Raw genomic sequence first — 14,094 nt, forward strand, 5'->3', positions numbered from 1 at the left:
CGGGGCAATAGACCGGGACGAACCCCGGATTCAAATTCGAGCGGTGGCCGCACCGCGCGAAGAAACAATTCCACGATAGCTTCTGGTTCTGTATTTGGTTCACCTCCACGACACGTCTGTCCCGCTTGTATCCAACTGATAGCTGAGCAACATCGCTATCACACGAATATGGTGGAAGCCGAGCTATGGGAGCAACCTACGGGACCCGACACCGAGCATGGCACTATCCACGCATTCGGGATGCGAGGCGAGCATTACCACTGGCCAGCAAACGGCGCCCAGGGCCCGTTCTACGTGGTAACTGCCGGCTCGGCTGTCGGTATATTCACAAATCGGTACGTTACTTTGTTTTGCGAAGATCCAGCTACTTACGCCATTCCAGTTCATTGGTGACGACTATCACTAGTTTTACTGTGTCATACCATTCCGTTCACTATGATTTCAAAGAGGCTTACGACGTTTGGCACGCCGCCTTGGCTGGGAGCACCGTTACGGTCATATACTAGATCGCGGACCAACATTTTCGCGACGTCATATTGTCACACTACCTGCATACGTGTCACCGTGTACCAAACACTCCTCTTACTGTTCACCACCATACTCATATGCAGGATAAGCCTGAATTCATGGAGCCAACACGCGTAATATATGCTACGAGCCGTATGATATTGACATGAACATCTTAACGAGGTACAACTAAGACCTCCCGTGCCTCCAGAGCGCGCAAAAACGCATCTCGCGCCTGAGCGAAGGTCCGATATCCCTTAAAGCTATTATTTGGACAACCGAGAACTTGGTGCGACGTGTCGGGCCTGATTCATGAAATCAGATGGAGTGGATTACGCAATACAGATGTATGAAGCTTACCAATCCCTCCAGATGCCCACATTGTAGCCGATCCTAACCGCGAAGTACTTTCCAGGACCATTTTGTTCGTCTGGTGGGGGTATGTGAAACTCGGTCACCTCAGGATACATGGAAGACAGAGTACGAGGAGTAGGGGCATCATCACGCGGAGCAGGGGGCACGGACAACCGAGTATCGATCCTCGATGGAGTGTCAGCTGAGGAAGGAGCACTCGAGGATGTCGATACGTCAACAGAGGACAGGCCACATGCCGACAATGGTGCAGATGATGGCGGCGGCAGCTCGTAGACGGAGTACGCTGGGGGAGGCGATTGGGGGGGCCGTTCTCGAGGAACAGGCGCGGCATTGAACACGTTCGAACGCTGCGGCGAATACCACCGTCCACGCATGGGGGTCCGAGGTCGATCTGGGAATGGGCCGGTTCGATTGGTAGAGGCGCCAGGATCCGTCGAAGGGACGGTGGGCCGGGGTGTCAAGTTCCAACCACGGGAATACGAATGAGACGACAGGCTATGGGGTGTATGGGTGTGGGCGGCATTGTTGATAATAGATGGCTGCCTCGCTGAGGCTGGGGTCGGAAGTCGCTCGTCAGGCGGTCTAACACCAAGCCGTCCGGCGCCGGCAACAAGCAGAGAATCGGCGGGAGGACCTGGGGACCCAGGAGGAGAAATGAGGGGAGGTGACGTAGTACCAGGCGAATCGCTTGGCTCGCGGCTTGTGGGTGACAAAACAGCATCGCCAGACGCCAACTCCATAAGACTGCGGGCATCAGGGTCGTTTGCGTCCCATTCCCAGGACGGATGGATTTCGACGTGAGGTGGGAGCTGGTGTTGGGCGGGAGGATGCAACTGGGTGTGGATTGGATAAATGGGGCCCTCGCTGCGCGGTGTCGACGAACGAGGTGTCTCCTCGCGACGAAACTTGGATTGGCGTCGGCCATGGGCGAATTCCCGACCTTGGCTGCAAGCAGTAGAGCTTGGGCGCTCGCCTCGGTATGCGGCGAAGGACATATCAGCACTGGAGGCCCCGTCGCTGGAGGATGTACGAACAGAGCCGTAGGTGGAACAAATCCCACGTCCCAACGGGGCGGAGGCGGCCAGATCCATCCTTCGATTGGTCCTAGAAGTACCTCTACCGCGGTGTACCGTGGCCACTAGAGATCCGCCAACCTGTGGGCGCGGTGCTTGGGTGGCAGCGATGGTGGCCTCTGTCGATGCGCGACCGGCCACCGACAGATTGTGTAAAGCGGACGTCTCAGCAGGGGAGGGCGGGTAGTAAAGATCATCATCGGAATCGTACACCGGATTGCACGCGTTTTCTACGAGCGCGGCTAGTTTTTATATTCAGCAATGCGGTGCACAAAGAACAATGAAAATATTCACTTTCAGCGAGTCCTACGATGACAGACTCCACGTCGAGATTCGGATTCTGGCCTTCACAGTGGTGAGTATGACAATCCATCGGATACCAGAGCAATACGTACTATCCTCCAGAAATTCGAGCAGAGAGCCCACGTTGTGCACGCAATTTGTGCGTAGAGCCTCTAGGAGCTCTTGACGATCGCCTGGGCGGAGGTCGGCATACTGCTTCGCAGTCAATGGTGGTGTAACGGAATCAGCTCTGGAACTTACCCGCTTCTTCCTGTTCGTCATGCGGGAGGGCTGGTGGACGACGACAACTGCAGAGAGCTTGGGGAACAACGGGATTAAAGAGAAGAAATGTGAGACCGGTGATCGGAAAAGAAGTATCCGGGTCCCCGTGAAAGAAGCATGTCACGACGATGTGAAGACAATGTGAAGGACAAGGTGAAGGATGCGTGATGGAAGGGCAGCGGCCTTCTTCATCATATCCGACCTGTTCCGGTGACATACAAAACGAACCCATCCCGCCACGCGTGCGCAATGCAAGCGTCCAATTGACGTTGTAGCTCAGAATCAGGTCCTTCGAAAGGTACGCCCGCGATCGATCAACACAAGGCCTCAGCGCCGTAGTGTACTGACACAGCAGTCTCATTGCCGTCGAGTGTGCATGGCCGAGGAGGAAAACTGACCGAGTTGGATGGCGAGGCCCATATTTCACAGCACAAGAACTCAGACGGTAGTGAAACGTTTGTGGATGGGCAGAGGGTATTCCGCCCATGTTGTGGCTTCTATAGTAACTATCAGCTGAGACAACTTGGCTCATTGATCATACGTACTTGCGCCGCGGATAAGGAGAAGAAATGCGGCTTTCATGAATCCTCGTGTCTAGAAGCGCCCCAGTGATGTCGACGCCGCAACTTTGGATCGAAGTCAGGTCGCCGACTTTGCGACTATCCGCTCGACCACCGCGCCCAGTCGCGCGAAGCGAGCCGTGAGTCGGGGCATACTGTATTAGGCATGCTGCCTTGATGCCGCATTCAACGTCCGAGTGTCGGAGTGCCATAATATTAGACTCCGAATCCACTGCCCTTCGGCATATCACGTGTTTTGCGACTAGCCGCATGATCCGCGACTTGGGACGTGACATGCGGCTACTTGGACATCACTGAAGCGCCCAGACGTCCCCCCTACTGTTGTGTCTAGGTGATGTCGTCTGAGCTGGTCAGCGATCCCGTAGTCAGATTGACTTGCTTGTACCAACTTGAGAATGCTCGCCCCCATGTTCGCTGTCCGGCCATGGGTTGACCATTCAGTGACTGCGAATATTGGACAGTCTGGAACGAGTTGCCAGCGGCGACGATTCCACGTAGACAGAGACGCAAATTTGGCGGAGGAGCTCATCAAATGTCGCAAGTGGGAAGGTATGATGCAGGGTTGTCCGTGGATGGACCGATGTTTTCTGACGTTTCTAGACTGCAAGTAAACTCCCACGGTCAGAAACAGGCTTCTCCACGGATATTCGTAAACAACCCTGGGATGATCGGTTCTGTGCTCATCCTTTGTGATCGCAACCATGCCCCAAAGCGTCTCAAGATGGGGCAATGTGAGAAGTGGTATAGGTCATAGTCAGAATAAGATAACATGGATAATCGTACAGTATGAAATAATGATACGGTGTAAAACGAGATTACATATGAGGAAGTCCCCGCCTTGGTCCAGGATTTGCGCGAAGAAAGGCTGAGCGCACCTACATAAAGACGAAAACAAGTTGAGATGGGCAAACGACAGAAGGTCGGTAGACGTACAAACCAAGAGCCCGGATGAAGCTAGTTAGGCAGTAACTCGAGTTCTTCTCCCCTTTTGCCCATGATCACACAGAGTCTGAAATTGGCGAGTGATAAGACCCCGGAGATAGGCGTTCAACAAGTCAAGGCAGGCCTCCCAAGCCATGAGACCAATTTGGTCAGGGTCAGCACATCTCTGGCAACACGCCGTGATCGCGCCTTGCTGGTTACGTCGTAGTGGGCGAAGATCATGTCGATTTTCTTCTTTTCGGCCTCCTTGTGAGGGAGGTTGGTTATAATATCCGAAACGGGCTGTTCACAGAATGGGAGACGGTCTAGAAAGTGAAGCGACCTCGTCGCACTTGGTGCTGCTGGAATTGTCCCAGCCGCGCAATGGAGTTCCCATAATCTCCTGAACGTACGAGCAACATCGATTGCAGCGGAATAGGGCTTACGATGTATGAGCAGTGAGGGGTAGAAGACAAGGGATGTGTTACATCCATCCATTGCTGGAGGAGACATGCATTCCTCGCTAACTACTTATAGTGTTTATAACTTTACGGACATCTGGTGAGGCTCATACACCCACAGTGTACATCGTTCACTCGCGGTAACCGACGGCAATCGGAAATACTCGAAACGCAGGGCATATATATGCGTCCGAAATGTCGGTGGATGTGAGATGTGCCTACGACGACCTACACGATCATCTAGGCCATACTTACTTATGTGCTCTGTCGTTCCATGTCTACCTGGGTATTAAAGTATCTTCATGAGATTTGTGGTCTTGTCTATTGTTCAAGTTCCTGCGCAGATCGTTGCTATCGTCGAGGTTCCGGGTTGCGAACTACGCATGAAAGGCAGATCTGGGATTGATCGGTCGTCCGATCGCGGCCACTCACACACTAACACCTCTCAAATCCGGCAACTCCTTACACACTTCAAACTCATCTCCCAATGAGAAGATTATTATCAACCTTAGGGCACGGCTTGGCCGCTCCGTGCACACCAGCTGTCTGCGTCATTTTATTAGTCGGAGTTGCTTTGCGTATTCTAAGTCATATCAAACTTAGCAGACGGAAGCATAAAATGCCTTAAGCAGTTGGTATGCCGATCGGCAGCTGCGGTCTCCACGGCACGTGACAAGCCTCTGGCCCATCCCGCACGACCAAACAACCGCCACAGCGACGACGTTGGCTGACATCTCCGGCCCCTGCAATCATATTCATCCTCGCTACCTCGTTACACATGCTCAGACCCCGCCAGAGATGCTGCTGTCATGCACGCTCATCGGTGGCGGTCACCGTCCGAACCACCATATTGGGTATCGAGACTCCCTTTCAGCAAGCAACCCGCGTGCTTCGAACGTACAGTAAGTCTTTCACCGTATATGCGTAATGAACCGACTTGATGTTACGATAGGATAATCACTGTCCTGTTTTTGGTCCTCATTCTGCATGATTTTTTCTTTCGATGGGGGTCTCGCGTGTCGCTCTCGGAGCACCTTAAACACGTATGTCCTGCATCACCCCATGTTATGAGTGCTGCCTATTGACGTATTTCTATCAGCATGCCCCGTACGTGTTAACAATTACATACTTCCGGTTGGTCCTCTTCTCCCAATCATACCCGCTATATCTCGACTTCGCTCATAATCTTCCGTTGATGTTGGACAGGCATGACGCACGGGTTTGCTGGGACCATCCATCAAAACACTGGAGTGAATGATGCGGAACCATTACCGTTCCTCAGCTCGGACGGATGTGCGAGGCCAGGTGTGTTTGTGGTAGTAATGCAAACGGAATCGCTAATGAATCAGCTCAAATCAGGTATCCAGTTACATCATATTGACAGTGGTTTCCAGCTATATCAACTGGTCGGTGCACTGGCCCGCACGGCTTCTTTTCGACATCAAGCTCACTTCACCCTGCAGCGTAATCATACCGCCTTCCGACATGAGCAACTTCGTTGCCTCAGTCAATCATTCTAGGAGCTGATTACGCCCCGATGCCTTACGGTGGATCCGACCACACCGCAAATTGAAGGAATAGGGCCCTGCCGACCGTGTCACTGTACGTCATTTCTGTTCATGTTTCACATCCAGACAGTAGGCTGCGATACTCTTCACATTACACGACACTGGCCGTGTTGTTTATCCTATATGTCTTCTCCTGTTGTTGCCGATTCTGACTTCTTTTATCCCCCACTGCTTTACCAGTCAGTGCTTTGTTTTGCCATGAAGAGGAAGCGCAACGTTCCGACCGTTGACGTCGTTGGCAACAACCTTGTGCGCCAGCTACATGTTGACCGTGATAATCGAGGACGCACGACGCTTCGGTCCACTTCGTCAGTTGTAGCGCCTGTGAATATCTCTCTGCGGATGAACGGTGTGCCCCCATCGGAGACTGCGCAGGGTAAGGCAGGGTCATCCGAGCCAAAACCCACCGCTGCCAAATGCACCCCGGCACCGTCGACGGATAACAAGGCAACTGTCCCGAAGGCTACCAAAACTACCATCGGGGTATGTTCAGACACCAGTCGTGCCGGATATGATGTGGGATGTTAACTTAGTTCTACGTTAGTCACAAATCGCGACATGGATCCCTCACCGCAACGACTACTTGGATGCGCTCTTGGCCCATGAGGCACCCGGTCTCAAGCAAAATACGTTGAAATGTCAAACCGTCGTTCACAACGACGATGGGACCACCCGTGCGTGTGGCACGCCCAGTCCGACCATCAGATGCCGCGATTGCTTCAGCTGCCAGACCATCGAATGCGTCCAATGTTGTCTGCGACGCCATAAAGACTTGCCGTTTCATCGTATCGAGGTACGCTGCGTCCAGGTTCCTGGAGTGCAACCTTTGATCCAGATATCAGCAATGGAACGGTCATTATTTCAAGCGTACCAGCCTTCATGGCTTAGGCTACAAGCTCCACCTCTGTCGTTTCGGTGCGAAATGTTCGAATTCTACGCCCGGCCCCCGGAACTTCGTCGTATTCCATACCAATGGTCACCATCGCCTGCGCCTCATCTACTGTGGGTGCGGCACACCCGTCAAGTCCGAGCAGCTTCTTCTATTTCGTCTGTTTCCTGCGACAACGGCTGAACCTCGGACGGCCTTCACGTTCGATTGTCTCAACACTTTTCACCTGCTCAATTTGCAAGGCAAGCTCACGTTGCACGATTACTATCAAGCTATGATTCGAATGACGGACAACATGGAACCTGCGCCTGGCATTGTACGTATTTCGCTAGGCCAAGATACTATACGGCTCATGCTCGCATTACAGTGGAGGTACCATGACGCCATCCTTGCCGTCCGTGAGTGGCGTCATTTGAAGATGCTCAAACGAGCCGGCAGGGGTAACGATCCGTCAGGAATACGAGGCACACCTGTCGGAGGACTTGCCGTGGAATGCCCCGCGTGTCCGCATCCCGGTCGCAATCTCCCAGACAACTGGGAGACGGATCTGCGCAGGTCGTACCTATCAGTTGTTACACAGCGCAAGTACTTATTACTACATCAGATGGTTGTATACCCAGTTCATCGGGGTGGACGCTTGCTTTAAGCTGAAATTGAGGGATCGTGGCTTCCAAGACCCGGCTTTAGGCGATGGCTTGGCATATTTTGTTTCCGATGTGCAATATAAACACCACCTTAAAGAATGTAGTGATGGTGTCGAGGAGGTAAGACACGTCTCTTATGAGGCCAGGACCTTTGTTTAGCAAACGTACAGGATGTAGAACCCTGCGACGCGCATCATCATGCGGTCAGCCAGATGAACACTAAGAACAACAACAAGAAGGTGCTTGTGACCGGGCTCGGAGCAGTGGTGTGCGCGCGGCATTCTCTCATGAGGAAGAATGCGGTCGCCGATCTGACTAAAGGCGAGCGGTACGTTCTTCTCGTAACACCTATGCACAGTTGTTGACGAAAGGTGCGACAGACAAGTCACGATGGACTACATCTTCTGGTCTACGCTGGCAGACTCGAATATATCGATGGTGGTAGCGTCGTACGATATCGCTTGCTCCTGGTCTATTCACTTGATGGATCGACTACGACGAAATTACGCAGACAAACTGGTTCAGAAGTTCTCCAGGATTGGGTTCATCTTCATGGTGCCGAAGGTACATCTTCCCAGTCATGGAAAGAAATGCCGACGGTTATACGACTTTCAACACCAGCCGCATGTCGGTCGCACACACGGAGAAACTATAGAGCAGCAGTGGGCTCATCTAGGCGGGGTGGCGACCAGTACCGTCGAGATGGCTCCGGAAGGTCGGCGTTCTGCCCTCGAGGATCACATGGGTAATTGGAACCACGTCATGAAGATCAATATGGGTACGGCTACCAGTTCTCATGATAGACGCATTCACTGAGGCTTCTGATGGGGTAGGCAAAAATATGTTTTGGTCACTGACAGAAGCCCTGAACCAAAGCGTCAAGCATCGTCAACTTTACGAGGATTTGTCAAGCACCTTCGATGAAGGCACCATCCAGAGGTGGACGGGCCTCATCCACGCGTTTGAACGGGACAAAAAGGCAGGGAAGGATCCATATGCCGAACCCGAGCAATGTATGTGCTGTCGATGTCCTCGCTGATTCATTGGTGGAGGTTGACGTCCGTTTCACAGCGCAGACATATGATCAGATCCGGAAACGACTCGAAGACGAGGAGAAGGCGACTGAAAAAGATTCAGAATCGGATGGCTCAACGTTGCAACATGATTTCTCACCATCGGAGTACGTTCAGCGCGCTCTAAAGCTCCTCGATAGACAGTATGTCACCCCCACGGCCCCATCATTCGAGTACAGTGAGCTAAGTTCCATTCAGGCGCGCCATGACACGCGACATAGCGACACAGCAAGCAGAGCACCATTGCACCACGGCCGATTTGCAACGGAAGCGTGAGGTGTTCCGAAGCGATGTCAGGAGTCTCACAAAGGTTGCCGTCCTATTCATGCCGTGCCTTGCTCTGGCTTCGGAGGATGAAGAGGTTTTGCCATCTACATCTAGAAGTATCGTCCATCTTCCATCCTCCCTGGTCGCCGCGGGCCTTCCGCTGTCGGGCTGCGTGTCGGGTATTGTTCGCGCCGAAGAACAGATGCGTACTGCGGAGGCGGCGGACGCCCTCGAAGCTCTCTGTAGAATGAGACGCTCGTATATGGGGCTGATCCACAAGTACAAGGTTAATGTCTTCGGTTCAACGTCCGCCAATACTCGTTCCCGGGCCGTTCTCAAGGGCGTGGGTCGCAAAATACATCTCTTGGCCCTGAAGTATCGCGATGCACGTTTGGCGCTTGTGGCTCTCAACCCGAAGGGCTCGTGGCGCGATTTCCTACTCGAGCTTCGAGATGACGACATCCGCGGCCCTTATCCAGAGGAGGACGAAAGAGAAGGGCGTCGCGAAGACTCCTGGATATGGCGATCACGAGGACGTCTAGTACGTCAGGTGCTGAAGCTTGATGGGTCTGTGGATGGCATGCGGCTCAGCGCCGAGGAGGAACTGGACGAGACCATGCTGTATATGTGGGCAGCTGCGCGCGCCCGCTTTCTCCGATGGCAGGAGGAAGTGCACCTCCTGGTCGAGGAGATGCGGCGGATCATCGCATTCCTTCATTGGCAGGCCGACTCATGGCTGTCCAAGCGTGGCTCTCGTCATGGAGTGGTCATCTCGTTCGCTGCCGATTGCTACGCTTCCAGACAGGCTGATCAATGCCGTGCGCTCGCCGCCAGTTTCGTGCAGCGATGGGCACCACTACTGAAGAGGACGGGTCATGGAGAACCGTGGATCCACGAATATGTTTCGTCTTTGGAGAACACCTCACTTGAGGACAGGGACGAGGAGGCGGTTGATGAGGAACTGGTAGACGCAGAGGACGAGAATGAGGATGGGGACCAAGATGAGGACCAGGATGTGGGCCGCAAGAACGCTGTTTTGGACGCTACTGACTATTCCGTATATCTAACAACCGACTAGAATGAGTATGGCGTAGCATTTCGCAATATGTAGCGAATGTGATTGATCGTTCAGTATCAATATACAGTCACGTGCGACGTGTGATATATATGTATGAGCGTGATGCCACGTATTTCTTGTCCTGAACCACGACTTGCATCTGCTTTTAACTCGACTAACGGTGTCCGTTCCTCGTATGTGGATGGTGTTTGTGCAATAATGGATGTCCATGAGAGAATTCCTCGGTGCGTCCAGAGGTATCTCGTGTGTTGGGGGCTGCGCTAACTATTTCCCATCTGCTCAGTCGTCCGGCGATTCACGAGATGACGCTAGCCTCATCCAGTTTCAGCGGGCGCGGTTGCTATGTTCATGTGGTTGATTCGGTTATGCCACATCATGCAGTCGTGCTGGACGTTTGTCCGTGAAGTCGATTGGGCATCAATGTCCTACTCAACAAACGCTCGTCATCAACGCAGCGCACATACTCAGTTATTCGTGCCTCGGACGCCGTACGGGGCTTGGAGTCGTGGCTGACGTAGCACCCAGGACTCGAGACCACCGGTGTGTTCTTCATTGTTCGAAGTGCCTGCCCGATCTCATCAGGCTTGTTCGTTCTTCAGTCTTTGCAATAGGCTGTGAACCCCTCCCAATCAATCATACTTCTCAGGTGTTCTGGTGAGCCATGACGATGTTCATTCCACTCCCTCGTACTAATCGTACACTCTTAGGTTGCTTGCCTGCATGATGCTATTCGCCATCGTCTGGCCATCTTTGACGACGCAACCCTTTCGCCGCTTTCTCAATGATGTTGCTATCGACAAGACCGCCCACCATCGTCAAGCCCCAACCATCCCTCGGGATGCAACCATTCCACCATCAGGTCGTCGACGAATGGCCCTCGCCTAGACCATCCAGGACGTTGGTCCTCACCCAGGTGTAGCCTCCACGCCCCCGAGTTGTCGACTTGCGGGCACCTTGCCTCATACGATGTTCTATGGCATGACCCTTTCTATTCCGCATCATCAATGGAATCCTCGCCTGCTGCGAATACGCAGCATCGGTTGTCTCCGACAATTCCGAGGATAGTGCCACTTGCTCGGTTAATCCAAGGCATGTCGTCGACGTCACCACCGTCCACCGTTTTCAAGCCCCACCTATCCTCTATTATCTCTTGACGCGGACGTGCCATCATCATGTCCTCCTCGCCCAGACCGTCCAGTATGTCGGGCCCTACTTCGGTGTCGCCTCCACGCTTCCGAGTACTCGGCTTGCGGGTACCTCGCTTTACACGATGTCCATGGCATGGCATTCTATGATTGCGTCATCGACGGAGCCGTCGCTGAGGATATCCGGCATAGGCCATATCTACAGGATACGGGCACTTCGTCACTTTGCTAGCGGCCTGTCTCCGTCGCCCAGATTGTCGATCGTGGTCTCAACGTCTTGTTGCACACCCCCGCTTGGCTTCGCCATGGTTAGTGTTATGTTCTCGCACCTGTCGTCAGCAAGTCGCTGATATGTCTCTAATGCAGTCTGATCATTCCCAGCTTTTCAGTTCGCCGTGCTGTAGTTATTGCGCGGTAACTTTCCTTGCCGCCCAACACTTCATCCATGTCCGCTGCCTCATGTACGGTGGACTGATTGCTGCTGGATATGCATGTACATAATGTTCCTCATACTCATCGGCGCAGTGTACGTTTGGGAACTAATTGTACAGGCTGGTGTCAAAAGTTATGTGGCCCGCGGTGTACAGGATCGGCTGCAGATATTGCTCCCACCGTCTGCACATGCAACAATATACCAGTACTCGCTTCGGGTGTGTGTGTGCAGATATGTCTGTACAGGACGTACATGTACACGGACCAGTGCTGATAGCAGTAACATACAGCCGTGAAGTATGTGTTATTTGCATGATTATAGACACATGACACATTGATTATTATCAGCTCGGCTGTACACTGGCAAGGCCCAGCATTGTTGCAACACAAATCTACACAAAGCTACGGTATGATAACACTATAAGACACATTCGATCCAATGCGGGGACTTCAAAACGACAGTTGAAGTCCATGCCGCGCCTTTCATATTCTCAATTGGAGAACTGAGCTAACTCAGTAACTTTCTGTGCTTCTTCTGTCGCATATATCCTGGTAGATGCACTACGATATTGCTACAGCTCGATGATAATGTACAATGATCTTAGATTACTGTCATACGGTTTAAATCACACCGTTTACTTCAATACATAACAGACTCGAACTCACGTTCAGAACACGAGTTTGAGTGCATCGTACATAATAATCCTGCACGACACAACTACGGATTATGCGCAGGTCAGCAGGGTAAGGATGCCGACAGTAGACTCGTTCGAGTTCGGGGTTTGCTGGATGGACTGGCTGCCAATGGCGCGCAAGCACACTGTCCTGTGGATGCTTGCCCTGAAATCTGCTTTAGTGAATCTTCCTACCTGTGACTGCTTGTGTTATCACTTCGGGGTATGCATTGCGTGTACTCTATCGCGCTTGAAAGCCAACGTTCTCAAGAGACATTGACTACTTGAATTTTGGAGCCGCTTTGGGATTGTTCCGCAACTTATCTAGATCCCACGCCTGCGAATACTTGAAACGTTGCTCTCAGCCACCTAATCTCAGCTGTCCTCTTTGCCGTCATGGCTCGTTGTTCCACCGTTACTGGCTCCAGTCGAAAGCGAACACGGACTGAACTCCCTCGAATCAAGTCAGTCAATGACAAAGCGCATCACGTGATGCAGACTCATAGGGCGATCACTCTCCGGGTCAACGTGGGCGGTCGTCTCAGAGGGACCGAACGCAATACGCATGCGACTCGTTTGCTCTCTCCGGACCTCGAAAATGAGCACCAATTGATGGATATGGATGGTCTGTATGGTGATACCGCTGGAACCGAGCTGCCGCCACCTAATAAGAGAACGGGTCGGCGTAAGACGAAGAATGCCAACAAGACACTTGGTGTACGTCTGCAATGGTAGATTCTGCGAGTGTCCAGAGCTGACATTGACAAAAAGCATCGCATGTCCTTGTGGCTGCCGTATCGCTGTCGCGCACCAAATCTGTTTGGCGCTCGGACATAGCCAAAACACCCAAATTCACAACGTACTGTGATCACGTGATCAGGAAGTCGTGACGCGTAGACGCCATGCCCATAACACGCGTTCAGGAACAGGCAACCCCCACCGTACTCACCAACTACCTAGTCAGCATGCAGGTGTTCAAAGCAATTGCCAAACATATATGGCGTAGTCTAACAAGATGGGCAAAGCCCTTCGCTGTCGATCCTCACCTACCCGAAGGCACTCCGCTAGCCGATAACGAGACCACTGCGCTTCTCGCACAGGCCGAGAGGTCGTCACTCCCTCAGTACATCCGGGTTCTGTTTCCGCAGCGCCCCAAAAAGGTCAACCACATCGAGGTCCACATCACTACTACTGTCGAATTTGTACCAGAATACCAAACACGCCCGCCCAGAGCTTCTCCCTACCAGCCTATTGAGGCAGCCGACCTTTTCCTTCGCGCACCTCCTCTATGTTTGCAGTTCGTAGCACTCAACCCGTGGCTACATGGTCCACGAATCTTCTTCCTACTCGACGGTCCTCCATTTGCCACCAACCTCCTGCAGCCCGGCAACGTAATACGATTACGTCTTATGTTTGGAAACAAGATAATGGCCGCTAGCGCCTGTATCTCTTACATCCTAGAAGAGAAGGTCGGAGACTACATCATCTACGTCACACGGCTACACAAGAGATACCGCTCGCACGACAATATCTTTGGGCAAATGGCCGACGCGTACTACCGTATCGCCGCTTCAAGAAGCCGTATGCCCGTCGATTCAGGAGTAGGATACCTCGTCGTTGTCGCCAAGTATGGCGACAATAAGCGCGAACCACAGCTGCCTCCCATCAAGAAGGAATATGGACCACTTCCCTTCGGCTGTCCTGTCGCCACCGCAAAACTAGTGGTTGCTACCAATGTCACTTTACATCTACAACGACACTCCCTTCCTCTCCTCCCTCTCAACGATCGACGCATCCGCCCTGAAAACATACCCGTCAATATGACTCGCTCGTCCCTATTTA

At 52.7% G+C, this 14,094-nt stretch overlaps 4 protein-coding genes across 4 annotated transcripts; 3 read left to right on the forward strand and 1 right to left on the reverse strand.

Annotated features, from left to right (window-relative positions):
• Positions 1–168: 168 nt before the first annotated feature.
• PUNSTDRAFT_137928 (uncharacterized protein) lies at positions 169–506 on the forward strand (the record flags this gene model as incomplete). The annotated part of the gene is made up of 2 exons (XM_007387587.1): positions 169–335; positions 383–506. The coding sequence occupies 2 exons, from the start codon at positions 169–171 to the stop codon at positions 504–506; spliced, it is 291 nt and encodes a 96-aa protein (XP_007387649.1).
• Positions 507–682: 176 nt separating this feature from the next.
• PUNSTDRAFT_137929 (uncharacterized protein) lies at positions 683–2,519 on the reverse strand (the record flags this gene model as incomplete). The annotated part of the gene is made up of 5 exons (XM_007387588.1): positions 683–812; positions 868–2,197; positions 2,250–2,300; positions 2,351–2,450; positions 2,499–2,519. 5 exons carry the CDS (start codon positions 2,517–2,519, stop codon positions 683–685), a joined length of 1,632 nt encoding a protein of 543 aa, XP_007387650.1.
• Positions 2,520–6,594: 4,075 nt separating this feature from the next.
• On the forward strand, positions 6,595–10,001 carry PUNSTDRAFT_75081 (uncharacterized protein; the record flags this gene model as incomplete). The annotated part of the gene is made up of 9 exons (XM_007387589.1): positions 6,595–6,843; positions 6,893–7,255; positions 7,307–7,497; positions 7,544–7,686; positions 7,743–7,911; positions 7,964–8,361; positions 8,417–8,596; positions 8,655–8,799; positions 8,855–10,001. Coding segments are annotated over 9 exons (2,985 nt in total), but the record flags the coding sequence as incomplete, so codon positions are not given.
• Positions 10,002–13,154: 3,153 nt separating this feature from the next.
• Positions 13,155–14,083, forward strand: PUNSTDRAFT_137931 (uncharacterized protein; the record flags this gene model as incomplete). Its single annotated transcript, XM_007387590.1, has 1 exon — positions 13,155–14,083. A coding segment is annotated over one exon (929 nt), but the record flags the coding sequence as incomplete, so codon positions are not given.
• Positions 14,084–14,094: the final 11 nt, after the last annotated feature.

This window comes from Punctularia strigosozonata, assembly GCF_000264995.1.
Source record: "Punctularia strigosozonata HHB-11173 SS5 unplaced genomic scaffold PUNSTscaffold_14, whole genome shotgun sequence".
In the NCBI taxonomy this organism is placed as follows: domain Eukaryota; kingdom Fungi; phylum Basidiomycota; class Agaricomycetes; order Corticiales; family Punctulariaceae; genus Punctularia; species Punctularia strigosozonata.